Genomic DNA, 27,029 nt, shown 5'->3' with positions numbered 1-27,029 from the left:
GAAATTTCTATGCGCCACTTAATGCCTCGACATCTGACAAGAGGTTTCGTGTTAGTGTTTTGGGGGTGCCACATTAGAACTGATTTGCAATGTGCCAAACCAATTTAGTTATGGGTATAAATCTGATTGATAATCTTATCATTTAAGTCAAGACGGATACTTGTCGATATTTTAATGAGTTGTGATAATTTGACGTCCCCCTCTAACATACGCCCCCATCACAATATCATAGATTATTTGTCTCAGGATGCACAAGCAAAAAAATTTATGATTCTATGTATCTCAAGGCAAATGATCTACGATTCTGTGATGGGGGCATATGTCAAAAAGGGCATCAGGAAGTCATTATTTTATTTTAAATTATAAAAAAGCCTTTACAATATAAAATTACAACTCACATACCACTTTTACACCTTTAGTTAATTTTTTGAAATTCATGATATTTTCAAAATTACCATATTTAACATTTTAAATTAGAAAAAATCCTTTATGATAAAATATGACGTAGTCTTTATAAAAATTTAATTCATGGATTAATCCTAAATTTCGTTTTCTATAATTTACATCATCTTTACAATTATAATTAGAGAAGGTGGAGTAGAAGTGGTTCCACTCCAAAATTTGAATGGTCATAAATACTTACAAAATTACTTTTAAAATTAGGGTTATTTTGGTTTAAAAAAAAAAAAATAGCAAAAATATCTTTCTTACTTTATAATAATATTCACAAATCTTTTAATTAATATTTTAATTACAGATAAGCCCTTTGGATACATGTCTACATGCACATCTCATCTTTAGTTGAGTAAAGAAGATAAAAATGCATCATCAAAATCTATTTTAATACTCATGACCGTTGAATATAACATGAGTTTATATTACGGTGGCTATGATCACCCCGTCGCATCAGTATTTCGTCTGCTCTGTTTCTTTTTCTTCCTCACGTACGCATCATTCCCACGTGCACTGGGTTTATAGATGTCTACGACTTGAAGAGACCTCTCTTAGTTCTATTTTGTCTCATCTTCTCAATCATCAAAATTCTCTCTCTCTTCCCATTTGATGGAAGAACAGAGCTTCCATCACCAACAAATCTTGCCCTAATTGGGAAGGAATTTCGAAACCTCTCAGGCTCGTAAAACCCTAAAAATCCTGGAAAAAAAAAGAAGCGAACGCCATGTTTAATTGGAACATTGCCAAATCTGCAGAGGCGATGTTCTCTCGATATGCCATTAAACACGTATTGAAATTTCTCTTGAAGAAGAAATTAGGGCAATTCATACTTGGAGATTTAGATTTAGATCAGCTTGACGTAGAACTTGGGGCTGGGACAATCCAACTCAGCGACCTTGCTCTCAACGTCGATTATATCAATCAAAAGGTACACCACCCGTGTTTCTCAAGCTTTGCTTTTGTTGAATTCTGCTAGGGTTTTGTTCTTTTTTTGAACTTGATACTTGTGTTCGCAAAATTTGAATAATTGAGTGTTGGGTTTATTGTTTGGGAGGTTAATTTAGGAGAAATTGATGAGGACTTTTTTTTTTTTTTTTTTTTCCTTTAAATTTTTTTACTAGTTTAGTCTTTGGTTTTTATTTTAGGTGCTCCTACCATCTTAATTAATTTTTTTTTTCTTTTAAATCTTTTATTTCTATCTCAACATCCTCATCTCTGCTATAATCATTCTATGAGCACGTTCCTTAACTTCCCTATTTTCTGTTGCACGAAGCATATACCCATTCTTATTGCCTCCTTGTATTTTTTTTTTAATTTTAGTTTGATTGGTAATTGCCCATCATTCTCTCAATTATTATGGATAGTGAACTTGAATAGTAGAAGTGGTTTCTTTGGTTTATTTTTTACCAGTTAATCTTAACTAATGCTTCATCCCTAGGGTATATACTTACTAAAATTGTGTTATATATATAGGGTCGGGTTCCGTAGACACATAAAGCTACAACGTTTTTGTCTTATATGGTTAAAAAAAGGTTGAAATGGGCTGATTTTTTGTGAGGATGATCTCTATGGTGAGGGGATCATCCTTGCAAAAAAACTCATCCCATTCCAAAACTTCTAACCCCAACAAAAATGGTTTACAAAAATTGGACGGTCTAAAATTTTTCAACTTGTAAACACGGGGCTAGAAGTTTCATAATGGGCTGATTTTTGGCAAGGATGATCTCCTCACCATAGAGATCATCCTCACAAAAAATCAGCCCATTCCAAACATTTTTGTCCATATAAGACAAACACGTTGTAGCTTTATGAGTAGCTTTGTGTGTATACGGATCCTAATCCATATATATATATATATATATATATTTGGATAGGTATAAGGAAATTTTGTTGAAAGAGAGGGTGGTGGCATCACCCAGCAAACATACCCAGAATGAAAAAAAAAAACTACAATAGAAAGACTACCAAAGCCTCATGAATCACAAAATAAATCCTGTTTAAATAAAAAAGTCCTAAAAAAACTACTATGGATTACTTGAATATCTTGGTCCAAATAAAATTCAACCTCAATATAGAGGAAAACCCTTCATGCAAGGGGTGTTCCCTCACCATAAGATCATGTTGTTCCATTCCAACTAGATACCCCAACAAAGAAAAAAAGGTGTTAAAGACCAAAGGACTCTTTTTTTGAGAGGAATTCTGTTCAGGCTCCATCTTAGTTTCTTGAGTGGGATTTTATCCTTTTTATCTTAGAACTTTAGTTTTTTTAGATATCCCTCAAAAGCCATATTTGTTAATTTACCCCCTCTCTAATTTCAAGACTTGCTCTACATCATCTTCAAACAAAATACACCTGAGGGATTTCTCCTTGGATTAAAAAACTAACCTATTCGTAACTTGTGCAACAAGTATGGACTTAAAAAATATTACTACTTACATTTCAACAAGAAAGAAATATTTCATATTTGGGAGTCTGTATGGGGCTTTGCTTGGAAGATGGCTATGGAGGTTTGGGGTGGAACGGGAAAGTTTGTTGCGGAAGGTGATTGCGGCAATATTTGGGGAGGATCCGTTGGGTTGGGAGAGTGGGGATGTTGCTATTCCGGATGGATGCAGGGTGTGGAAGGGTATTTTGAAGGTTTTTCCTCAATTCAAGAAAATGGTCACTTTTAAGGTAGGGAGGGGGGGACAGAGTTAGATTTTGGGAGGATACTTGGTGTGGGAGAAACCCTTTTGAGGGAGAGATTTTTGGTGTTATTTGCATTATCTGAGAAAAAGAATCTCCCTGTAGCAAGTTTTCGGGTGTGGGAAAGTGGGACTATAGGGTGGGACTTGGGTCTTAGGAGGTTGCTAAACGATTGGGAGATAACAGAGGTTTCTGATATGATGGGTTATCTTGATAGTGTGTCAGGAGATGCTCTGGTGGACGATGTGAGATTGTGGGCTCCCAATAAAAAAGGCTTATTCTTTGTTAAGGACTTCTATAATGATTTGAGTAGGAGCGGAGATATGACTTTCCCTCATGTTGTGGTTTGGGGTCCTAGGTTGCCAGCCAAGGTTGTTTTTTTTTTGTTTGGACGACAATTTTGGAAATAATTCAAATGCAAGTTCTTCTTAGGAGAAGGGGGTTTTCCGGCCCGAACGTGTGTAGCATGTGTATGTCAAGTGAGGAGTCCGCTAATCACTTACTTGTTCATTGTGAGGCTGCCAAGGGGGTGTGGGACCATGTTTTCTCTTTGTTTGGGGTGGATTGTTGTGCCTCGGGACCTATAAGAGGAGTCCATGAGGAATGGCTACAATTGGGTTGGGTTTTCATTGTGCCAAGAAGCTAATTTGGAGCTTAACGCCATTCGTTGTCCTTTGGGGCATTTGGTTACAACGAAATGCAGGAATTTTCTAAGGAAGGCAAAGTCGTCACAAGAATTAATTAGATCTACACTCCGGCTTTTATTCTTTTGGTGCACAATTTTTAAAGAGTTTAGAGGGTCTTTTTTGAGGATTTTTTGTCTCGGTGGGAGGTCATTTGTAACATTGAAATGTCATAGTGGTTGTTGTTGTTTTTGTTCTTGTATGCTCTTTTTGGAGGGTCATCTCAACGTTCCCCTTTGTACTTTTTTTCTTCTATCTATCTATCTATATCTATATATAATATATATATATATATATTTCATATTTGAATAATTAAAAGTTTTCCTGCACATAACTATTTTATATTTAATATAAAAATAATAAAATAATGCTTTTCAATAACTTCATTGAGATAATTATAAATACTATTTTTTTCTTAAAAACATTAAATACTACTACAAAAAATATTTATGAATCATGTCAATGCAACACTTTTCTTTGCATATATTACTATTTTATATTCAAAGTTATTTCGAAATGCTCTGATTATGTTGCATGGCAGCAACAACAATGAAATAGAATAAGAGAGAAGGGGGGGGGGGGGGGGGTAGAAAAACAGAAAAAATAACATTTGAGGCATGCGCGCCTCGCTCTGAGGTGTACACCTCTTATTTGATTTTTTCCCCTCATGCCTCTAGACATTTTTAATGTTCCTCACCTTGGGACATAGGGCTCACATGCCTTTGAAAACACTGCTTTGAACCATGAGTCCTGGAAAAGGTAAGGGGGGAGAGATCTCATCCCTAAACCCAAATGAAAGGAATGGGAAAATGGATTCAGGTTGCTGACCCCTATAATTGGGATGGGTGTAGATGATGATATCTTGGTTGGATTTTTTTTTTTGATAAGTTGAAAATTTATTAGTAAGAAAAAAAACAGGGTCAAGGTGGCCCCTTAAGTACAAAACTTATCAAAAGAGGAAAGAAAGAAAGAGAAAAACGCCCTTCTCCACCACCAAGTCACAGATATTAATATATTTTCGCAACTTACAATAAAATCCTCAGAGAAAGTTCCCTTGAATTCCTTAGCCTTCGCCCAAACGAACAACAACAATTTCTTTTTTCATTTCTTAAAGATAACAATTTTGTTCATTCTAGGGGAACCAAATTATAGTGGGACCAAGATGCACCAAGGAAATCTCATTATTATAACAACATGCACAAGATATTAGTAGTTATATAGCCATCCAAAACATGATGGAAAGGCTCTAGGCTCCTCATGGTTGATATTTAGGGCTAGTATTTCATCCAATTCAAACAATGACAATGATGTTGGCGTATCCGCCTATAAAACATAATGTCCAGCGGTTCCAATGGTAAAATTCCCTGAGTATTTTTTTTAATACTTTGTGCAGTAATTTACTTTAGAGGTAGTTTCTGTTTTGTAATGGAACATGTGAGTGTTTTGTCTATACTGCATATCATTTAGCTTTTGGTCTAGATTGTGCTATATATTCTTTGCTTTTTTCCATTATACTCATGGCATGATGAGCTTATTCCCCTGCTTCTCTGCTGCTTTGCTTTTCACTGTAATGTTATTAGTCATTTGTACTGCAACTATAGTATACTGTCTATGGTTAGTTCCGTGATTTATCATCAGTTATTCTGAAAGGAAAAAGCTCATGTCTGTTCCTATATTTTCCAGTTGGGTGCATCACCTGTCATTGTAAAGGAAGGATCAATTGGTTCTCTATTAGTCAAAATTCCATGGAGGGTTAAAAATTGTCAGATTGAGGTGGAGGAACTTGAACTTGTTCTTGTTCCATGTGTGAAGAACGATTTATCACCTGGAGCTGAAAGTTCTAATTCTACCCAAGATTCTAAACAGCCACTCAAGTATGGATCAGAAAAGCTCATGAATGAAATGGTGAAAGATGCTTCCACGTCTATTTCCTTGGATGTTCATGAAGGAGTTAAGACAATTGCCAAGATGGTGAAATGGTTGCTTACGAGCTTTCATGTAAAAGTCAAAAAGCTGATTGTTGCATATGATCCCTATTCACAAAACGATGAAAGGGGTTCAGGATCTCATAGAGCTCTTGTTCTTCGCATTAGGGAAACAGAATATGGAACTTGTGTTTCTGATGATGCTAGTGTGAGTCCTGAATCACAAGTTGACAGTGTTTTAGGGTTGACTAAACTAACAAACTTTATAAAGTTTGAAGGAGCAATAATTGAGCTTCTTCAAATGGATGACGTTGACAATCAGATGGTGTCACCATGTGATTCGGGAACAGCCTTCAGTGAGTCGTTTACAGGACCTTCAGATGCTACAACTCCAATTTTGACCGGGGAAGGTGATGGGTTCTTGGGAAATCTGAAATTAAGTATACCTTGGAAAAATGGTTCTTTAGATATCCAAAAAGTTGATGCAGATATTTCTATTGATCCCGTAGAATTGCGACTTAAGCCCAGTACGATGATGTGGATTTTATGTTTATGGGAATCTCTCCAGAATATGGATAAGGATTGCCAAGGTCATATGCGTTTTAAGGCTACAAACTCTGTTTACCATAATTCGGCATCTCAGTTCCATTCATCTGTACTAGGTTCTACTGTAATAGCTACAGATTGGGTGACAAAAAGCAGTGAAAATTTCTCTGTTGGATTCTCCTCTTTACCAAGTCAAGAAACACCAACTAATAATTTGTTACAAGGATCAGATGTTATACCAGATTGGGTGCCGTTGTCCACCGACAAAAGCCAAAATGACAGAGTGGAGGCTGAATGTGATATCGGGGCAAGGTTTGTCCTCAATTCATGTTTGAAACTTTCAATCATTGGTGTGTCTTTACCTGTTTTAATTTCCTTTTTATTATTATTTGTAATTATAAATTTTATTTTCAAACAAATAAGACAAAAGGTTGTGATGACCCACCTTGATTATAAGGGTCAACCTAACTTACACTTATATTGAATGTAGGTCCCACCTAAAAACAAGATCTGCAAAAAGTACAGCTGTAAAATCCTTGCTTAACTTGCACAGGAAAAATAGTATCCCCGATATGTCTAAGATCGAATCTTGGATTGATTGTTCCTTCCCTTGGAAAATTTTTCTGTCACTCTCCTTCTAGATACCCTAACAACTCGGAAAAGGAAGGATTGACCCCCTGATTCCACACTTGCCTCACATAAAATGCAGAAGTAAGGCATAGACAAGCCTCATCTAATTAACTTGTCCAAAGTTAGGAATTTTCTAAAGAGGTTAGACAGATACATAAGGAGGCCTTCAATGGGATTTTAGAGAACCAAATGGATGAAGCTGGAAAGACAAAGACGTTTGGCACTTGTTTCTAAATTCTTGTTATCTTCACTAAATAATGTATGCTAGGAGCCGGTTTAATTTTTCTTGCAAATCAAATCCCCAAATTGCTTCCCATTTGAAATGAAGTATGCATGCAATAATTTGAGATGATATTTATGACATCGATCTCACTAAGTGTTCCTTTTTTTTTATACTTGAATTGTAATATTCTTGTTCTCCAAATCCCAACCTTGTACCAGCTTGTGTTCTATCTTTCATGTTTACTCACTTTTAATGCTATATTTCCTATACCATTCATGACCTCGTATCACTGCCTTCCAATTTCGGGGAAAGCCCTTTTCAATTGGTTCAATTTCTCATTTTTGGCTTTATGAAATTTAGGTTATTTCCTATAGCGTTTATTAGTGAAGACAATGCCTGCGTAGAAGGAAACTGAAAGTCCAACTTTAAAGTTATCAAAGATTTTCATGTCTATATTTTATATTATAATATAGTTCATTGATGATAATTGAACTGGATGCTAACATTTCCAACATGTTATACTTTCGAGTATTTTGCAGCATAGATCAATTTTTTGAATGTTTTGATGGACTGAGGACCTCCCAATCAGCTTTGGGCAACAGCGGCATATGGAACTGGACATGTTCTGTTTTTAGTGCAATAACTGCTGCATCCAGCCTTGCTTCTGGATCATTGCATATTCCCACTGGTATGTTCTTTATAACCAACTAGAAGCTGACATGTGCAAATGCACATGTTTGTGAAGGGTTTATTTGTAATTTTAAATATTAATTAAAGGGTGACGTTGAAGATTACTTAGTATTCCAATCTACCCTTATTAAAAGTGCGTTGGCTAGTATTCCAATCTACACTCTGTCTCTTTTTTCAATGCCTAGAAGTGTGGAAGTTCAGTTAGAAAGAATCTACTGAGAGTTTTTGTGGCACGGCAAGGATGGTTTGAGAAAACATCATTGGATGTGTTGGAGTAAGTTATGTTTGCCCAAGAAAAATGGGGGTTTGAGCATTCGCAAATTTGGATCTATGAATTCAGCTCTACTGGAGAAGTGGCTTTGGAGATTCGGTGAAGAGGGGGATAGTCTATGGAGGAAAGTAATCGTGGCAAATATGGTGTAAGTGGGAACGGGTGGGACAGTGGTCCAACGAGAGGCTCATTGGGGTGTGAAGTTTGGAAAGGAATTCTTAGAAGACTGTCGGCAGTTAGGAGCAAAGTGAAATACAAGGTTGGAAGTGGGGCTAAGGTGAGGTTCTGGGAGGACTGGCGGATTTATTTGATTTATCTTTGAAAAAAAGCAAGTACTTTCTGTTTTCAAGAGAGTGAAAAATGGCGTGATAAACTAGGTCTTTGGGTTTAGAAGAACTTTTAATGATTGGGAGGTGGATTCGCTAGGGAGGTTTGTCGCTATGGTGGAGAATAGCTATGTGCCAAGTTCCTCGATAGATAAGAGACTGTGGGTAGGTAGGCACACGGGATGGGAAGTTCACGGTCAAATCGTTGTATGTTAGCATTGCGCCAAGTAGTACAATGCTGTTCCCTCATTCTTTTGTCTGGGGTGGTCAAATACCTCCGAAGATATCGGTGTTCTTTTGGTTGGCGGCTTTAGGGAGACTCACTACTCTAGACTAGTTGATCAGAAGAAGCTTTATCACGCCAAATCAGTGTTGCATGTGTAGGTCCTAGGCAGAAACGGTGGATCACTTATTCATTCACTGTCGGGTGGCTCATTATGTTTGGTTACACTTTATTTCTCTATTTGGGATAGTGGGCTGTTTTTCTCGATTAGTCAAGTCGGTTATGGAATCTTGATTGGCGTAGGGAATATCTTTCTCGTCTTCTAAACAGATTCTTTGATTTTTGGCCCCTTTTGCAATCTGTTGGGGTATCTAGAAAGACCATAATCGTTGTATCTTTGAGGGAAAAGTTTCTACGATGGAAGGATTAGTTCTATCAGTTTTGGAGATCATGTTCTCCTGGAGTAAGCTCTATAAGGATTTCAAGGGTGTCTTCTTTGAAGACTTTGTAGTGCGTTGGGATCGGGTGTGTTCGTTACTGCCAGTCTAAATTGGTGGTCGAGTTTTTTTGTTTTCCCTCTTGCTTTTGTTTTGTCTTTTTAGTCTGTTTGGTTCTCTCTGTTTTTGTGTTGGTCATCTCGACCCCGGTTTCTCTTTTCAATAAATTATCTTTATCGATAAAAAAAAAAAGTAAAAATGACACTTTTGTAATTTTGAAAACTAACCAACATGATTTTAGCAGGGATGAGACATTGCAATTTTCTTGATTTTTTGACCCTGATTATATTAAGTTTAAATATTAACGTGGGGGCATATTTGAAATCCAAATTTTGGTGTCAAATCACTTCTACTGCTCCCTCTCTCATTATAATTGTAAAGATGTGATATTTATTATTTCAATTGTATCATGTCCTGTATGTACTACAGTGTAAGATGGCCTATACTTCTTGTATGATCTTTTTGTATAATATACCTATAGTTAGTTATTTTTCACTTGGTGTAGCATTTATCTATAAAGACTACACAAATTTGTATTTTATTTTGCATTTATTTGTTTTGATTGATTGGTGTTATTATTTGATTCACATCTTTTATACCATGCTTTGTTATTGTTTGGGGATAAAAACTTCTATTTTTCACTCCCATCTCTTTGCAGAACAACAGCATGCCGAAACAAATCTTAAGGCAACTGTTGCTGGGATTTCTGTTGTACTTTCCTTGCATGGTGAAGACGATAAATATTCGTGTGGTCAAAATGTGCATTATCTGGGTGCAAAGTGTCAAGACCTGATTCTTGGTTTGCAGGTAATAATTGTACTCGAGGATTTATTTTATTTTATTTTTTCGTCTTCCTTTCAGGTAGGAGTATGTACTCTTTTATATATTAGTTTTGTTTGATTTGCTTCTGGACTAATTTCAAACTCCCGACAAGGTCAACAGATTTGTCCCCACGAAATGAAGTTTGAGGCAACTATAAAGCGTATAGAGCTTGATGACAACTACTTCATTAATGGAAACGAGGCCGTAGATTTTGGCTTGGGTTGTGAGAGCAGTGTTCACAACCAGAGTCTTTTGATTCAACATATGCAGGCAGAAGTTCAACATTCTCTCCCTCCATTTCCTTTATCCCAAGATCCCGATTTAGAAGAAATAACATGTAGGTCTCATTCTACCGATTTCCCTTCTTGTCTAGCTTCCATGAATGGTAGTGAAAGCAGTATCAATCCTATTCCTGCAATCATCCCCAAGTATTATCCAGTCAAGGTGAAATTGCTGAAAACTTCAAGTGTCACTCCCTGCCAGTTTACCATGAGTTCGACTCATTTGGGTCGAAGCTCAAGATCTTCAACATCTTTTTCTCTGAAACTCCCACCATTCATTTTCTGGGTGAACTTTAATTTGGTAAACATGCTTTTGGATCTTTCGAAGCAAGTTGGAAATTCTTTTGAAATGAAGAACAAGATCAAAGATTCTGGGACCAAGGATGTTACCACTACATCAGCAAAAGGAAGCCTTCGGGGAAATATCTCTCTCTCAAACTCAAGGATCATTTTATGTTTACCTTTTGAGAATCATAATGATTATAAATGCTACTCTTCTTGGGATCAATTCATTGGTTTAGATATTTCCCAATCACAGATCAAGGAAAATTTTCAAGATGCTTATAAAGCCTCCAGTTCCATCCATATGAACATTGAAAACCTGAACATTTACTTCATCACGGCTGATCATAAAACTTGTGGAAATAACTCCAATGTAATTAACAAGCAAATATTTTCTTCTTGGGAGATTCTTTCTGTCACCACAAGAGCCGATTGTCTCTCTGGCATTTGTATGCTTTGGCAGGATGGTCCCGTGACTGGTCCTTGGATAGCAAAGAAGGCTAGGAGCTTAGCTACTTCACAGGATTCAACAAGTAGAAATAAAGTGAAGGGTAAAGGTTATGAATTTGCTTCTGTAACGACCTTGAGAGACCCTGAGGATATAAATTCTCGCACACGACAAGAGATGATTCTGAGTTCTGCTTTTTTCCTTCATATCCGTCTCTCTTCTGTTTTCATCAAGCTTGGTAGTTCTCAATACCAACGTCTACATTGTCTTCTAAATCAAGTCATGGATGGCTTATCATGTGTAACGCTTGATACAAACACAACTCCAAGTGATTCTGCATCTCAAACATCAGTCTTTGTGGAATGTAATTCGGTAAAACTTTCAATTGACCCGGACAAGACGGAAGATATAAAATGTTCAATAGAGAGGGAACTTCCAGGTTCATGGCATAGCCTAAAACTTCAAATTGAAAATTTTGAGTTGCTATCTGTGTCAAATATCGGGGGAATCAGTGGAGGCAAATTTTTTTGGTTAGGCCATGGTGAAGGTGAGTTGCGGGGTTCCATCGATGGGTTTCCACCTAAAGAACTATTACTGATCTCTTGTAGCAACTCTACAATGCGACGTGGTGATGGAGAAGGTGCAAATGCTTTGTCTTTTGGTTCTGCTGGTACTGCAATTATGCATCTTTGGGATCCACAAATCATCCAAAGTTTCACATCCGTGACAATCAGATGCGGCACTATAATTGCACCGGGGGGTCGTTTGGATTGGTGTAATTCAATATGCAAGTTTTTTAGTTTGCCTAGTCAGAATGAAAAAGCATGTGATGCTAGTTCTTCCGAGGGGGGACTTTCTGAAGATCAAGCTAGTTGCGGGGCAACATTTATTCTAAACTTGATAGATGTTGCTTTAAGTTACGAGCCCCATGTGAAGAATTTGGCTGTTGGCGGCAGAATTTTGGAATCTGAGTTCAATAGTGAAGAACCGAAGGAACAATATGTTGCATGTCTCTTAGCTGCATCTTCATTATCTCTCTCTAATAAAACCCTAGAAAATTCTATGGCCAACGACTACAAAATTAGACTCCAAGATCTAGGGCTTCTTATTTGTGCAATGTCGGGGGCCAAAAGTACTGGAGGCACTTATAATGTAGAACACCTTCACAAGAATGGCTATGTTAAAGTTGCTGGGGAGGCACTTGTGGAAGCAGTTTTGAGAACCAACTGTAAGAATGGCCTACTATGGGAACTCGAATGTTCTGATTCTCACATTAACCTCAATACATGTCATGATACTACTTCCAGTCTCATGCGTTTGGCTGCTCAGCTTCAGCAGCTTTTCGCACCCGATGTGCAGGAATCAATAGTGCATTTGCAGTCTAGGTGGAAAACTGTTCAACAGGCACACAATGGGCATGATAACGTTAATGAAGCAAATAACTTCGATGATGGCTCTACCTCTTCTTCACCTTCTTGTGTGCGTCCCTTAAGCCAAGATGCAACTAGTAATAGTTGCATCTATGGGGCGGTTGGATTGATGGATGAAATATGTGAGAATGCTTTTCACTTCAATGGACATGTGACCAATCCATCTGATCCCTCTAAATTGCAATCTGATAGTTCATGTGATGGAGGTCTTCTTGAAGAAAGATGTAACTTAAATATTACCAGCCCTGAATTTTTTTCTCAAAGTGAGATCTCTTTACAGAAAGATTTCTTTCCAGAACTTATGGAAAGTTATTACATATCTGGGTTATGTAGTCTATCAGACAAATCTGCGAGAAACCATTCATTCAATGCAGATCTTAAATGTAAATCTATGAATGAGCGTCACGGCGATATTGTTCGGGGAAATAGTGGATGGTATCAAGACACCTCTTTAAGTATTGTAGAAAACCATATCCCCGACGTAAGTGAACATGGAGGGAAAGAATTTCTGGGAAAATGCAAGCTTCCTTCGGTCAACTGTACAGGACCTGATGAGTTCTGCCATGCAGGAGGACGGGTACTTCTTAAAAACATTGACGTGAGATGGAGAATGTATGCGGGCTCTGACTGGTATGAATCAAGGGAGAATGCTATGCTTACTGCTAGCACAGGTGGAAGAGATACAACTGTTTGTCTAGAGCTTACATTATCTGGAATGGACCTTCAATATGACATGTTTCCTGATGGTGAAATATGCGTGTCAAAGCTCTCTCTTTCAGTCCAGGATTTTCGTCTTTATGACAGCAGCAGGAATGCACCCTGGAAGTTGGTATAACTCAACTTCTAGAACTTTAATACATTTAATTGTCTGCCTTACATTTCTTTTCACAGACTTATTGTGTAAGGGTTTCGTTAACATGTGCCCAAAGGGTACACGTTTAGGTGCATTAAACACACCTTGGAAATTGAATTTCCTTCCAAAAATGCCCTCAAAAGATTTTTTTTTTATACCAGAAATATCCTGAAATTCTCATTTCCAAGGTGCATTTAATGCAGCTTAATTTAACAAAACCAGGGGCGGAGCCAGGATTTTGCCCATGTGGGGGCAACCAAGAGTAGAATTTTTTGTGTGGGAACAACTAAGAGTGAAAAGAAAAAAAGTCGTGGAGGCAACTAAGGGGACTTTTTTTTGGTGGGGACAATAGTGGCAGATTTTTTAATCCGCCACTAAAATCTGTTGCAATAGCTTACTAATCCATAGACTTTGAAAATTCTTGTAGGGGCAAGTGCCCCCACAGCCCCCACTGTAAATCCGGCCCTGAACAAAACCCATTATATAACATGCATACATCTAAACATTATTAAAATCTGGTTGATTATGAAGGTGCTAGGGTATTATCATTCAAAAGATCATCCTAGAGAATCCTCTGCAAAAGCATTCAAGTTGGACTTAGAAGCTGTCAGGCCAGATCCTTCAACTCCTCTCGAAGAGTACCGGTAATTTTTCTATCCATAATTTCCATTTATTTAATAGTTAATAAATTGATCCATGAGATCTATATTAGTAGTGACTATACCCTGGTGATGTATGTTTAATGGTGTAAATATTGATATATGAAAAATTGGTAGGTCATCTGTAATCTGTTAACAATATTTGAGATATCAAACTTGTTGTTTGTTAGATTTCTGCAAATAGAAAACCCAATTACTATACTTTGCACCTTGCTTCCGATTCCACCTAAACCCTTGATACCTTCTGATGTAAGACCTTTAATATAACAATGTGTGAATTTAATATTTAATAGTTTTTCATTGAAGTAATCCTGTTACATATTAAGGTGTATGTGGTTATTGCTGTATTATCATTCTCATTTTCATGTAGAATATAGCTTTTTTGATTGTCAGGCTCTTAGATTTCTGCATCGACTTAAAGCAGAACAGTATTGTTCTATTCATTTCTACACTTCACATGGTTATTTATTGTAGTTTCTTCACTTATGAGTGTGTTTTAATATTATTTTTATTATATCTCACAGTTTCAATAAAAATATCCTTGATATTTTCGTTGTTTCTACAACATTTCTATGAAAATTGTATTGGTTTCGACATTAATTGAAATATTCCATCTCTAGGCTAACTGAATTTAATATCTTCTACAGAAGTAAGTTATATGTTAGGAACTTAGGATGTGGAAAGTGCAAAATCATGTGACAAAGTATATGTTAAGGCTTTGTTTGTTGCATAATCTTATGGAAAAACTTCACTTTCACTTTAATGTTTTGTTTGAATAAACAGTGAAATGGGAGTAATGTTGCTCAATTTCTTTTTTCCCCCTTTTCCTTTTTTTTCCCCCTTCTTACAGGTTACGTTTAGCATTCCTTCCTATGCTATTACATCTTGATCAAGACCAACTTGATTTTCTCATCAGCTTCTTTGGGAGAAGGAGCTCATCAGTTGACCAGTTACCAAGTCTTTCTCATGATTTAGATGGATCAAAAGTGCCGCCAATGAGTAATGATTTTGGAGGGCATGCTATTGCTGAGGAAGCATTGCTTCCTTTTTTCCAGGCAAGTGTTTTTTATAAGTTTTCTTCCGGGCCAGCATTTTGATCTGTTTTGTTGTTTTGTTTCTTTTTACTGCATCTCTGCTATTACTGGAAACTTGAGAATTTTGACATATTTGGTTGTTTTTAATCTTTAAATTGCATCTAGACTCGCTATTTTTTCAATTTCTCAACTTTTCATCACTAATATTATGCTATTTTTATTTCAGAAATTTGACATATGGCCCGTTGTTGTTCGCATGGACTATATTCCTCGTCGTGTTGATGTTGCAGCATTACGAGGAGGGAATTATGTACATCTGGTTAACTTAGTTCCTTGGAAGGTAAAATGCTCTACATATGGTGATAAACATTTAAAGTTGTGATTATTAATTACTAGGAAACATGGACATAAAAAGTCGTAAGTAGAAATAAGCTATGATATAACATTAAATTGTAATAGTGTTCCAAGTTTGTTACATTGATACTTAATTGGTGGTGATCAAGTATAGTTTGCAGTCATTGGATTTTCTTTATGCTTTTTGAAGGCCTATATTCATTGAGTTTGTTTTCAATTGTACTCATTGTTGTCATATGCGATTTTCAATCACAAAATCGCGTATATGCCACGTGATTGCATAGGCCACCATAGCATATGCGATTTTATGAGCATTGGTCATTGTGCCATTGCCTACTAAGTATGGACATACATAATCAGATACTGCAATATGTGATCACATATGACCCAATGGTCAAATTTTCGACCATTGGGCAAAAGCTTTTTCTTTTTTTTTTTTAATTTTTGTAGAACTTTTATATCTATAAATACCCAATCCCTACAACACCATACCTACTACTCTCATTTTAACCCCTTTTTTTTTATATTATACAATTTAACTACATTTTCTACTTGTCTACCCACTAAATCATTACCTAAAGTTCAAGAAGTAAGAATCAAGATTCAAGGATCAAGAAGTAAGATTTAAATAATTTTGTTTTAAAACGAAGATTAGAGGTCATTTTCCCTATGTTTTATTTAATCATTTGTTTATACTGTCGCCTGTTGGTTTTACCTGCTAGATTTTGTAGTCTTGAACACCAATAACAGTTATTCTTGCCATTTTTCTGTGTCCCTACATTCCATTTATCTAAAACCTACCAAAATGTGTTGTCCTTGCTAATGGGTGTTCGTACAATTGGATTTTCATATGCTCTTTATTGGAACTTTTTTGTGATTGAAACTTGAATTTTGGCTATATATTTTCCGGTAACCTCTTGCCCTCTATCTCTCCCTACAACAAGCTCGTGTAGAGCCATTTGGTGTGTTTTTAATATTAAGGTGCCCTGCACTTCCTAAGCTTGTAATTGTGAACAATAGGTGGTGCCTATGTGATTGAGTGTTTGAGAATGGAGTGTCCTGATACATTAGATAACTCTTGATGCAGGGGGTTGAGCTACAGCTCAAACACGTTCAAGCTGTTGGTATATATGGCTGGAGCAGTGTTTGTGAAACAATTGTTGGGGAATGGTTGGAAGACATTTCAAATAATCAGGTTCACTTCTTTACAATGTTAAGGATACTATGTGAGTATTTATGCACTTGATATTTATGAATTAATTATATGATCTACTATGCAGATTCATAAATTTTTGAAAGGCCTTTCTCCTATTCGATCATTGTTTTCTGTTTGTTCTGGTGCTGCTAAGCTATTCTCTTCGCCAGTTGAGAACTATAGGAAGGATAAAAGAGTAGTCAAGGGAATCCAAAGAGGTACTCAAGTACTTACACTGCATCTATATATTGTTTTACTAATACACTTTACATTAATTTGTGCATAGAGCTTCCATTATTGTTTTACTAATACACTTCGGTTACATTAATTTGAGCATAGAGTTTCCATTTTTCATTTTTGAGCTATAAATTATAGTCTTCGGGTATTGCTTGTAGTTATTCAACAATAAGTTAAAAGATACTATATATTTTATATAGCGAAGAACCATCTAAGCTTATCGAAATAATAGTTGAAATTTATATGAGTATGACTTTGGAGGAAGTTATATTATTGCTCATAAAGTATTCATTGAAATCCAGATTCCTGAATCATAGGTTTTAAACCAATCAAATCAGCTCTTCTTATCTTCAAATTTGACAAATCATATCAGAGTGGAAGCTGAATGATATTTTTATAATACTTAAATAATTGAAATTCAAACCCACAATACCTCTATAAACAATTATTGTGGGAGTATCACCATTCTAGGTGGGGTGGCCCACAAGGTGGAACCATTGGAGGGCGGAGCAGGAGGTGGAACCCTGTGATGGAGGTTGCCCGTGAGATGGGACCCACTAAGGGGGGGAGAGGGTTTGTCACAATGTTTGTCCCTTGAACTGTCCGCTAGGGATAGCGTTCGGTTGCCAAAATGGGAGCCAAAGTTTTGTCCTATATGGGCTAAATGTTTCGGAATGGGCTGATTTTTTGTGAGGGTGATCTCTATGGTGAGGAGATCATCCACACAAAAAATCGGCCCATTCCGAAACTTCATCCCCATCAAAAGTGGTTTCAAATTAACAGAAAAAATTGATGGTCCACGATTCTTCAACTTATAAACTGGGGTTAGAAGTTTCTGAATGGACTGATTTTTTTGTGAGGATGAACTCCTCACCATAGAGATCACCATCACAAAAATCAGCCCATTCCAAAACTTTTAGCCCATATATATAGTTGTTTCAGACAACATGCACTAAATTGTATCACCTTCACATGGATCTTCAATGAGAACATGTAACATAATACTCAGTCATATGGATATTTTCCTAACAGGTGCAATCGCGTTTCTTAGAAGTATTTCACTTGAAGCTGTTGGACTAGGAGTACATTTGGCGGCTGGAGCTCATGATATCTTAGTCCAAACAGAATATACTCTTACAAGCATTCCACGTTCTGTTCCCTCAGCGGTGAGAAGCAAAACAAAGACAAACGTAAGATCCAATCAGCCTAAAGATGCCCAACAAGGAATCCAACAGGTATTCATTTCCTGTCCTTTTTATTTGTTAGTTTATGCATTTAAATTCTTTTCCATCTATCTGGTTGCTTCCCTTGTTCAATACGGTACCGTTTTAACAGTTGGCACTTTAAGGATTTTACGGGGAGAGAGAAGATTCTATGGAACCTACTTCTTTATACCATTTTCTGGGGTCTGTGGAAGGAGAGAAATGAATTTTCGAAGGGTCAATTGGTACATGATCTAATCATCACCATTTTGGGGAAATATTTTTTTAGAGTAAACTGTTTGAGGAATTTAAGGGAGTCTTCTTTGAAGACTTCTTTATCCCATTTTCTGAACTTTATTTTTATTTTTTATTTTATGGTCATCTCAACCATTGGTACATTGTATACATAAATAAATGTCATACTTGAAAAAAAAAATTACATTAACAGTTCTGTTAAGTATAATATAAACCCTAAGGGTTGAGAAGATATACAAAGGATCAAGGAAAGACATGCACAAATGCCATACTCCCCAATAAGATACATTTGTAAACAAAGTCATGAAAGAATAGCCCTCCGAAGTCTCCAGATTACATAGACTACTTTTGCATTAGAGTTTTCATTTTTAGTATGATTTCCAGAACCCCCTCTTTACTGTGAAAGACCTTTGGATTCCTTTCCTTCCCTACCCTCCATTAGATTGCAAATGGAAGGAAACTTCAAAGCACTCTTAATTTTACTGTGATTTTTCACAGTAGGGTTTCCATATTTGGAAACTTCAAACCTTGGTTTCCCGTTGGGTTTTCCTTTGAAAATGTTAATCCATTGAGGAATCTGACGACAATCTTCACACCTTCGACAGTAGTTTGACCAGTGCAAAATCCATTTGGTTCAACCGGTGTGGATTCCAACTTCCAACCGCCATTATCAATCCCTACAAATATCTCCATTTTCTAGCTTAATTTTCTCTTATATTTGGATCTGTTTCAAATGGGCAAAATTATTGGACTGGATAATCTTTCATTTTTCACTTCTGTGATACTTTTCACATGATGGGGAGTAGATTATTGGACTGTAGACTGGTTAATGACTTGCAAATTTTTCCTTATGTTGGTTCTTTTTAATCCAGAATTATAAATCTCGATCCTCATTGTGGACAGGCTTACGAGAGTCTCAGTGATGGATTGGGCAAGACAGCATCTGCTCTAGTTGGAACACCTTTGAAGACATATCAGCGTGGTGGTGGTGCAGGATCCGCTTTGGCAAGTGTTGTCTGTGCAGCTCCTGCAGCTTCCATAACTCCCGCCTCAGCTGCAGTGCATGCTTTACATTGTGCTCTTCTTGGAGTTAGAAATAGGTCATTACACTTGTGATACAACTTGGTCATCCTAGGTTTGAGTCAATTAATCTTTATTTACTTACATATTAAAACTTTTTTTTTTTTCATTGCAGCCTGGATCCTGAACATAAGAAAGAATCTATGGAGAAATATTTGGGCCCGACTCAACCTCAGGAGCACAAATAATGGTGTCTCTCTCTACTGACTTCGATCAAATTTATTTGCCAATCTTAATCCATGCCTTTTTTTTTAATTTTAACTTCTTTGTTTCTCTATGCTATTGCAGTTTCAGAGCATTTGTATGCAATTGGGGGATGATTGGAGCTATACTTATGATTGCTTGCATCAACAGCTTGTATAATGTAAGTGAAACTGTTCCCAACAAATATTTGCTTGTATATGCCACATTTAATAGTTGTGAGCCCAGTATTCAAGTCTGGATTCGGCAGTCAGGGGATCAGTTTGGGTTAATTTAGATAAATTCTGGAAGTTTCGGACAATTATCTGGAATTATACAAATGATGTTTCGGGTTTCTTCCCCATCAACTTCAGCATCGCTTAAAACTTAACTTTTTCTTGAGATTCAAAGACAGAATTCTAAGGTTGATAGGGGTGGGGTGGTTGAAGGGGTGGGGACAGGGATAATTAATTGGCAAATCACTGATTAATTCATCAGTGGGTAAATTACACTTTCACTCCTATGGTTTGGCATAATTCTATGTTGATCCCCTAACGTTTTGACAATTGTACCTACCTCCCCTATAGTTATCTAATGGGCTCACTTAACCCCCTTTTTCCATCTACTTGCCATCAATCAAACACGTAAAATCAGAATATTTTTTTTTCACTTTTTATAAATACTATTTTGCCCTTTCTAAAATGCCATGCTTTTTCCATAGACAAAAAAAATCCTTGTAAAAAAATGGATTCATATGCAACTTTGCAAGAGAGTGAGAATGTTTAGATGGGGTCATTTCTCTCTTTTTAAAAATTATTTCTTTTTCAATAAAAAAAATAAAATGAGAGTAAAATAGTGAAATGACATTTAAATGTTAACACCGTCTGTGATAGTGCGAAACCATAGGGGTTAAAGTGTAATTTATACCCTTCATCAATTTAATTAGGTGGTCCCTTAATTTGGACAACTTTTCCGAGTTTTGTGAAGGTGGTTGCGAGGGTGACACAATTAGGAACAATTGTTGGTTGCATTCAATTATTTTTTGTGATTCTTTCCTTCTAGTGTGATAATGGTACGCTTACTGAGTTACTGTTTATTCATCGTGCAGGTGTACAGTTTAGATTGAGAACAGATTCTTTGACTATTTGAACAAGTGTACAGAATGTATATAGTAAAATGGCTATTAGTTAGATCCCACATAAAGGTGAGTATCATAGTTCTCGTCTAATAATATATATACATATAATGTATTAATCTAAAATACCACAAATCACATTCTTTTATAGTCTCAATTGCAATGTGTGCAGTTTTTTGTTCACTTATGCTTTCTCATTTATGTTAAAATGTATGTTGTATGGGTTTGTTATATCATCTTTTAATTTCCAATGTGTTTGATGGATCTAATCTAATCTACATTGTCTTACATATTTTTAAGCATTATTTACAGTATATTATAATCATCTTGGCTTATGGTAACCAAGTTTGGATTTGGCAATCATTTGTGGGGCTTAAGGTCAAGTTTGGATTTATTCTTTTTTTCTTACATTGACGTAGAAGATTAGGTAGCATTGGATTGGGATGATCTTTCAATGAGGTCGGTCCACTATGGCCTCATTGCTCCTAGAGCACGTGATAGATACTGTGATGCACGTGACAAAACATGCTGATTGCTCCCGACTCTTTGGCTGTACCTGTACAATACCTCAACTTCCTGGAGCCAAATCTTGGCATTTAATTACCATGTCTTTGCATTTGGTTTGTCATTTTAGGATCTTAAATTACAGTTGAAGGTTTATTTTCATTTTTAATTTTTTTTCTAACATCATACATTTCTTATTCTTATATTTTCACTCCCCACATTTTGGTGATAAAAAACATAACCCTCCACATTTTATTGAATATTTGAGATATGCTCATATTTTCAAACTGATGACATGACCCCCTTAACCTGCTTCCTCTTATAGACTAATGTTAAATATCTCAAATACCCTCATCTTCAATCTCTAGCTATTAAAAAATCATGATTTTTCTTTATAAAAAAAAAAATCTTTTCATCTTCATGTTAATTTCTGGTAGGAAAACCTTGATTTTTCTATCCAAAATTCCAATCATCTACTTCAACAATCGTCTCTTTTTCTCAAGGTTCTTGAGGTTTGAAGGGCGGAAAATGATTGGTTTTGAGGGGGAAAAAAGTCAAGGATTTTAGTTACTAGCTGAAGATGAAGGCATTTAAGTCATTTTCTATTAATCTATCAGAGAAGACTGAGTTCTATTGGGGCATGCCATCAAATTAAAAGCATAAGGGGTATCTCAAATATTGTCCAAAAAATGGAGTATCTTTCGGACACCAATAAGAAAATAATTTTCTTGGAAAAACTCATTTTGGGTGGAAATTCATTATTAAGGAAAAATGTACAATCATCAAAATTTTCACTATTCTTTCATTGATAATCATACCTACCATTGGAGAGAGAGAGGAGAGAGAGAGAGAGAGGTCATTATCATGTTTGAAAACATATTTGTTTGTATGTATGTTTTTCTTTAAAGAGTATATAAATAATATTTTGTGTGGCTAATGTCAAAAGTAAGGGATGAAGAGGAGAGTTCTCTCCCACAACATTATTCTTAGTGTTTGATAGTGAAGTCTTGTTCCATTCAATGTTTTATCTCTTAAGTCTTTTCTTCCAACATATTAGATCCTTAGATTTTGTTTTAGATATTAAATTATTTATTTATTTATTAATATTTTTGAGTGGTTGAATAATGCTTCTATGATTGAGATGTTGACCTTAATAACAAACAAAACTCTACTATGTTTGTACAGTATACTATGGACCAAAACTTGCACGTGCTAACCATATGGTTTGGACCACCACCTACACGTGCATGTGGGGACTTCAATCTCACATATAACAGTAGTTATTATCCAGTGCTTTACTGAGTTCATTAATCACATAGTACCGTGGGCCCCACTTTTACTAACTAATTGACTTCTCATCTTTTAAATTGAAGGATAATAACAAACATGTTAGGAGATGATCAATTTTTTTTAAGTGACTGTAAATTCACCCAAAATTCATTTTTCATTAAAATGCATAAAAAATTTGATCTTTTTTTACCTTAGTATCCACTTTTTAGGTAATTTTTGAGATAAATCTTCTTGTTTATGTCACCAAATCATGTATATAGTTCATGGGAAGGAAATAATTTCTTGTGATACAGGAAGGGAATGGAAACAATAATATCAAAAGACATGAAAAATGTCTGGTACCCCATTTATTGATGTGTCATGATCCCAAATCACAATCATCTATAACGACTACAAACCCGACATACTTTCTGAAATTCGCGTTTATATTTGACCCTCAAATTGAACATTCGATATAATAATGTACCATACGTACATTTTCTTTGACTATCAAATGGGATTGAATGTGTTTCCTTTAGATTGTCTTGGAAAAATGCTTTTGGGTTAGATTCCTACTTCTAGGCTTTCAAAATCGGCTTTGGACTCAAAAATATTTTGTTTTAAATTTATTTGATAAAATGGTGACAAGTTTTTCTAAATGAAAATTGATTTCCTATTGAGCACCAACTATACATATCCTTACAAGATCACAAAACAGGGGAATTTAATGATTTAATGTTTTTGCAATGCATCTTACAAGATGTTTATAATAGAAATTTTTTAATTGGAGTTGTATTAAACATACATTATTATGGTCCCACAATGAGCCGATCCTTTGTAGTCATTTTTTTTGTAATTATCTGTAGCACTTTATCTATAATCGAGAGAGTACTACATTCAGAAAAAATAACACGACCACCTTTTAAAATTAATTGGGTAGATTTGATTAAATAAAAAAAAAAGATTTTTTTTTTACATGATTCAAGACTTTGAAAATGGACGGTCAATGAACCTCCAATTTTCACGGTATAATTTCTGTGTAGTTGACGTGGCACTCTCTTAACCATCCAAAAGGGCTCCCTCGATTTCACTTCTGGGTCTTTCATCATGGACCCGATCATTTTCGATTTGGTTATGGAAAACAATTCTATGGACCTATTTAGAATTTGGCGTCTGTCTGTCGGGTGATTAATTGCTTTTGGATCTAGCATCATGGACCCAATCATTTTTCGATCCGGTTTTATTAACTAAGGACCCATTAAGAATTTGGGTAAACACCCCCCCCCCCCTCTTTGTTGAGAGATTCTATTGCCACACCAAATTTTGCTAACGGCACCCCAATTCATATATATATCACTAAACAATTAGCACACATCTTGGGGGTGGCGTTAGCAAAAGTTGGTGTGGCAATTGAAGCTCTTTATTTTAAGTAGTTGATAGAGTCCCAAATGTCCCATTCTTTCTCATTCAATAATTAATTCCAAGTCTCGCCCACATATTATGTAGTTGTATATAGACCACCGACACTAAAGTTTTAGATTTAAGAAAAATCCAGTGGATATGTTATTGAGGAAATTTAATTCTTCAAGTGTCCACGCAATTAAAAAAAATATTTAAATTTATGATTTATTTCACAAATTGAAAATCTATGGACCACACAAGATTTAAAACAAATCTTGCAAATAGATCGGTAAGAACACACGTGATTGGGGATTTTGTATTTACGCGGCCAAAGATCGTGTGTTTTTTTTATGAGTCATTTTCCATGAGTCACTCGAATCGGACCCATATATATGAGCCCGACTTTGTGCTTCAAAATTTTGGAGGAACCCTCCCCTTTACATGACTTATTGCACCCTATTTTTTCAGAATTTCTGTCGTGCCCCTTTATATCCTTATATTTTGCCTCCTTGACTTTTGCCTTCTGTTATAGACTAATAAAAATTGATTTCAATTCCCTTGTCATCATTATCGTCGTTATTGTTGTCTCTATCATTATCATCATCTTATCCATGAAGTCAAAGATGATTCATTTTGGGAAGAAAAATCAAGGATTTTGGGATCATTTTTCTTTAGTCTATATTTTTGGAGACCGAAATCAAATGGTATATCACCAATTTAATAATGTAATGGTATCTCAATTATTGACATGTGTCATGTAAAGGAAAAAGTTCTTTTGAAAACCGCTTCAAGACCACACATTAGGAAGCGGAGGTCTTGAGTTCGAATCTCCCCTTAGAGGCCACCTTCAGGGATTTATCCAAGAAATTAATTGGTGCGTGTGGGGGGAGAGGATTACAGGTGCCCCAAGGATTATTAGGGTACTCTAAGAGGCTCAGACACCTCGATTTCAAAAAAAAAAAAAAAATCCTCATGTTACACATAAAACATTGAGTCGAGAGTAGTAATGCTAAGGCCGCTAATTGCTTTTGTTAAAATGAGAAAAGTCAATATGACGGCACAATCAATTTCTGCACCAAGAAATTGATTCCCTAAATGTCCCTAGGTGCCTCTGTCTCTTTGGTCGGTGACATTGTACACCAAGAATATGCCCCTTTGAACCATCTAAGGTTTGGTGAGACAGCCAAGACCACGCCTTACAAAGCGGTCTTGAGTTTGAATCCCCCCTTAAAGGCCACTCTTAGGGATTTATCCAAGAAATTACTTGGTGCTAGTGAAGGTTGGGTGCTCCAAGAGGGCCCGGTACCTCGGGTTCAAGAAAAAAAAAGGGGGGGAAGAAGGAATATGCCCCATTGAAGATTTATATTGGTTGATTCAAGAAATTTTTCATTATGAGTTTGAAGTTAGCTATGGACCCATTCATAGAGCCCATAAAATAGTTTTCAATGTGTTGGTCTATGGAGGGTGGGCCAGGAAATTCATAGATAAGGGTCCAAAAGACCAATAATAAATAAATAAAAGGTCGGTCCAAAAGTATGTGCCACGTGTGCATAAAGGAGATCGGGAATAGGCCTGTCACTCAACTCTTGGTCCTCCCAAAATTGCTAAAATTCTCTGCCCCTGATAAAGGGACAAGTATTTTGCACAAAAAATTATTGAAGCCATTTTTTTTATTATAATATTTATGAAATTAACCATATATCTAATTATTTTTTAAGGGACCGACTAGTTGCACACTAGTAATCATGGGTTGCACACCAACCTTAAAAAAAATCTTTTTTTTTTCAAACCAATTGAATGCACTTCAATTCGTAATTTTTGAAGGTTTAAAGCTTATTTGTCTTCATGCAACTTTGTATTCTTTGCTCGTGCTCTAGTTTCGTCGTGATTAATTTTACTTGTATTCTCTTTAGAACCAAAGTATTTCTTGCAATATGATTTCAAAACATACAACTTAGTAAACATGGCTCCAAAATAGTTAAGTATCTCTTGCAAAAATTACTAAACCAACAGTACTTTCTGTAGGCATGGTTGAAGAAGGAAAAAAAAAAGTGCAACATTTTTTATTTTTATTTTTTAAGTGTAATTGGTAATGGGTGGTGTGCAAATAGTCAGTCCCTTTTCAAATATCTATTTTTACAAAAATAAAAAAATTGATTACATATCGTATGGTCACATGATTCTTTCCATTTACTATTTGAGTAGGGATGCAGAAGGGTGTCCCGTTCCTAACTAAGCTCAGGTGGCATCCCATTTTATGTCACGTCGCATTTTTTGGAACCACTGGCGATATGGATATGTGAACCTACGTACCAAAACTCATGGTGTTTGATAACTTGTATCCACTTGATCTAACCTCATGAAAATGAATTTAAGTCCAATTATTAGAAATCATTTTTAAGACAATGCTATAATCAATGGATGCACATCACCAATCAAATTGATCTTTTGTGTGTAGATTCACCAAAGGGATGGACCACATATCTATACGGTTGCTAGGTCACCAAAAATGCCATGTGACACAAAATGGGGTGCCATCTGACCTTGGTTAAGAACGGGACACCTTTTTTGGATCTGAGTGTTGATTTTGTTACTCAACGTGCTAGAATAACTGAAAAACTCACTGATGTGGCATCTACAAAGAATCGTAGTTTTTTGTCTTGGGATACACAATTATATATCTCCATAAACATGTGCAGTTGTGTATCCCAAGGCAAAAAAAATCTTTGGTTCTTTGCACATGCCACGTCAGTGAGTTTTTGAGTTATCCTGTCAAGTTGAGTTAGAAAATCATTACACTTTGGATCCCTACTCTTATTATTCATCCTTGTTTCAACTCAATGGCATAAAGGTAAATTAAACAACTGAAATTAATAACGGTTTCCTTAAATAAAAATGAGTACAAAATAAATCGACTAGCCTTATCAAGTAAGTAAGTATTTCACCCTTACTAAGGGTCCTTGGGCTCATTTAGTATATCCAAAAATATGATCGAACGCTTCAAGGTTGTGGAGGACAAAATTCTACAGACTTTTAATTTTAAATTTGGGAATTTTGTGGAAGTTTGATAGTCATTCATTTTCAAAACCTTGGAGTCAAGACTAAACTAAAAGGTTTTTTGAATTTTTTTAATCTTAGTTTTTTTCATGTTGGATTGCTAAAGTGGTTTGAACAAAACGACCTTTCGAGCAACTCCAACGCAATATCCACCCCTCTACTCATCCCTTCCCAAATGTTGCTTTGGGTAGAAAATTG

The 27,029-nt window shown here is 35.9% G+C and overlaps 1 protein-coding gene across 2 annotated transcripts; it reads left to right on the top strand.

The window, feature by feature from the left end:
* Nucleotides 1-880: 880 nt before the first annotated feature.
* ATG2 (autophagy 2) lies at nucleotides 881-20,783 on the top strand. Of its 2 annotated transcripts, XM_086441015.1 has the most exons (15): nucleotides 886-1,381; nucleotides 5,506-6,605; nucleotides 7,686-7,834; nucleotides 9,812-9,960; nucleotides 10,096-13,245; nucleotides 13,801-13,913; nucleotides 14,779-14,983; nucleotides 15,189-15,302; nucleotides 16,404-16,511; nucleotides 16,597-16,729; nucleotides 17,781-17,983; nucleotides 19,109-19,305; nucleotides 19,401-19,475; nucleotides 19,574-19,649; nucleotides 20,574-20,783. In XM_086441015.1, exons 1-13 carry the CDS (start codon nucleotides 1,178-1,180, stop codon nucleotides 19,471-19,473), a joined length of 5,898 nt encoding a protein of 1,965 aa, XP_086297141.1. In that variant the 5' UTR covers nucleotides 886-1,177; the 3' UTR covers nucleotides 19,474-19,475; nucleotides 19,574-19,649; nucleotides 20,574-20,783. The 2 variants fall into 2 exon arrangements, with proteins under 2 accessions (XP_086297142.1, XP_086297141.1); XM_086441016.1 differs by lacking the exons at nucleotides 19,401-19,475; nucleotides 19,574-19,649; nucleotides 20,574-20,783 and having other exon boundaries at nucleotides 881-1,381; nucleotides 19,078-19,277.
* Nucleotides 20,784-27,029: the final 6,246 nt, after the last annotated feature.

The sequence above is a fragment of the Akebia trifoliata genome, chromosome 4 (assembly GCF_017979445.1).
Source record: "Akebia trifoliata isolate Shusen 1 chromosome 4, ASM1797944v1, whole genome shotgun sequence".
Classification (NCBI taxonomy): domain Eukaryota; kingdom Viridiplantae; phylum Streptophyta; class Magnoliopsida; order Ranunculales; family Lardizabalaceae; genus Akebia; species Akebia trifoliata.
Note: the sequence above shows the minus strand (reverse complement) of the source record. Positions and strands in the feature narration are given on the sequence as shown.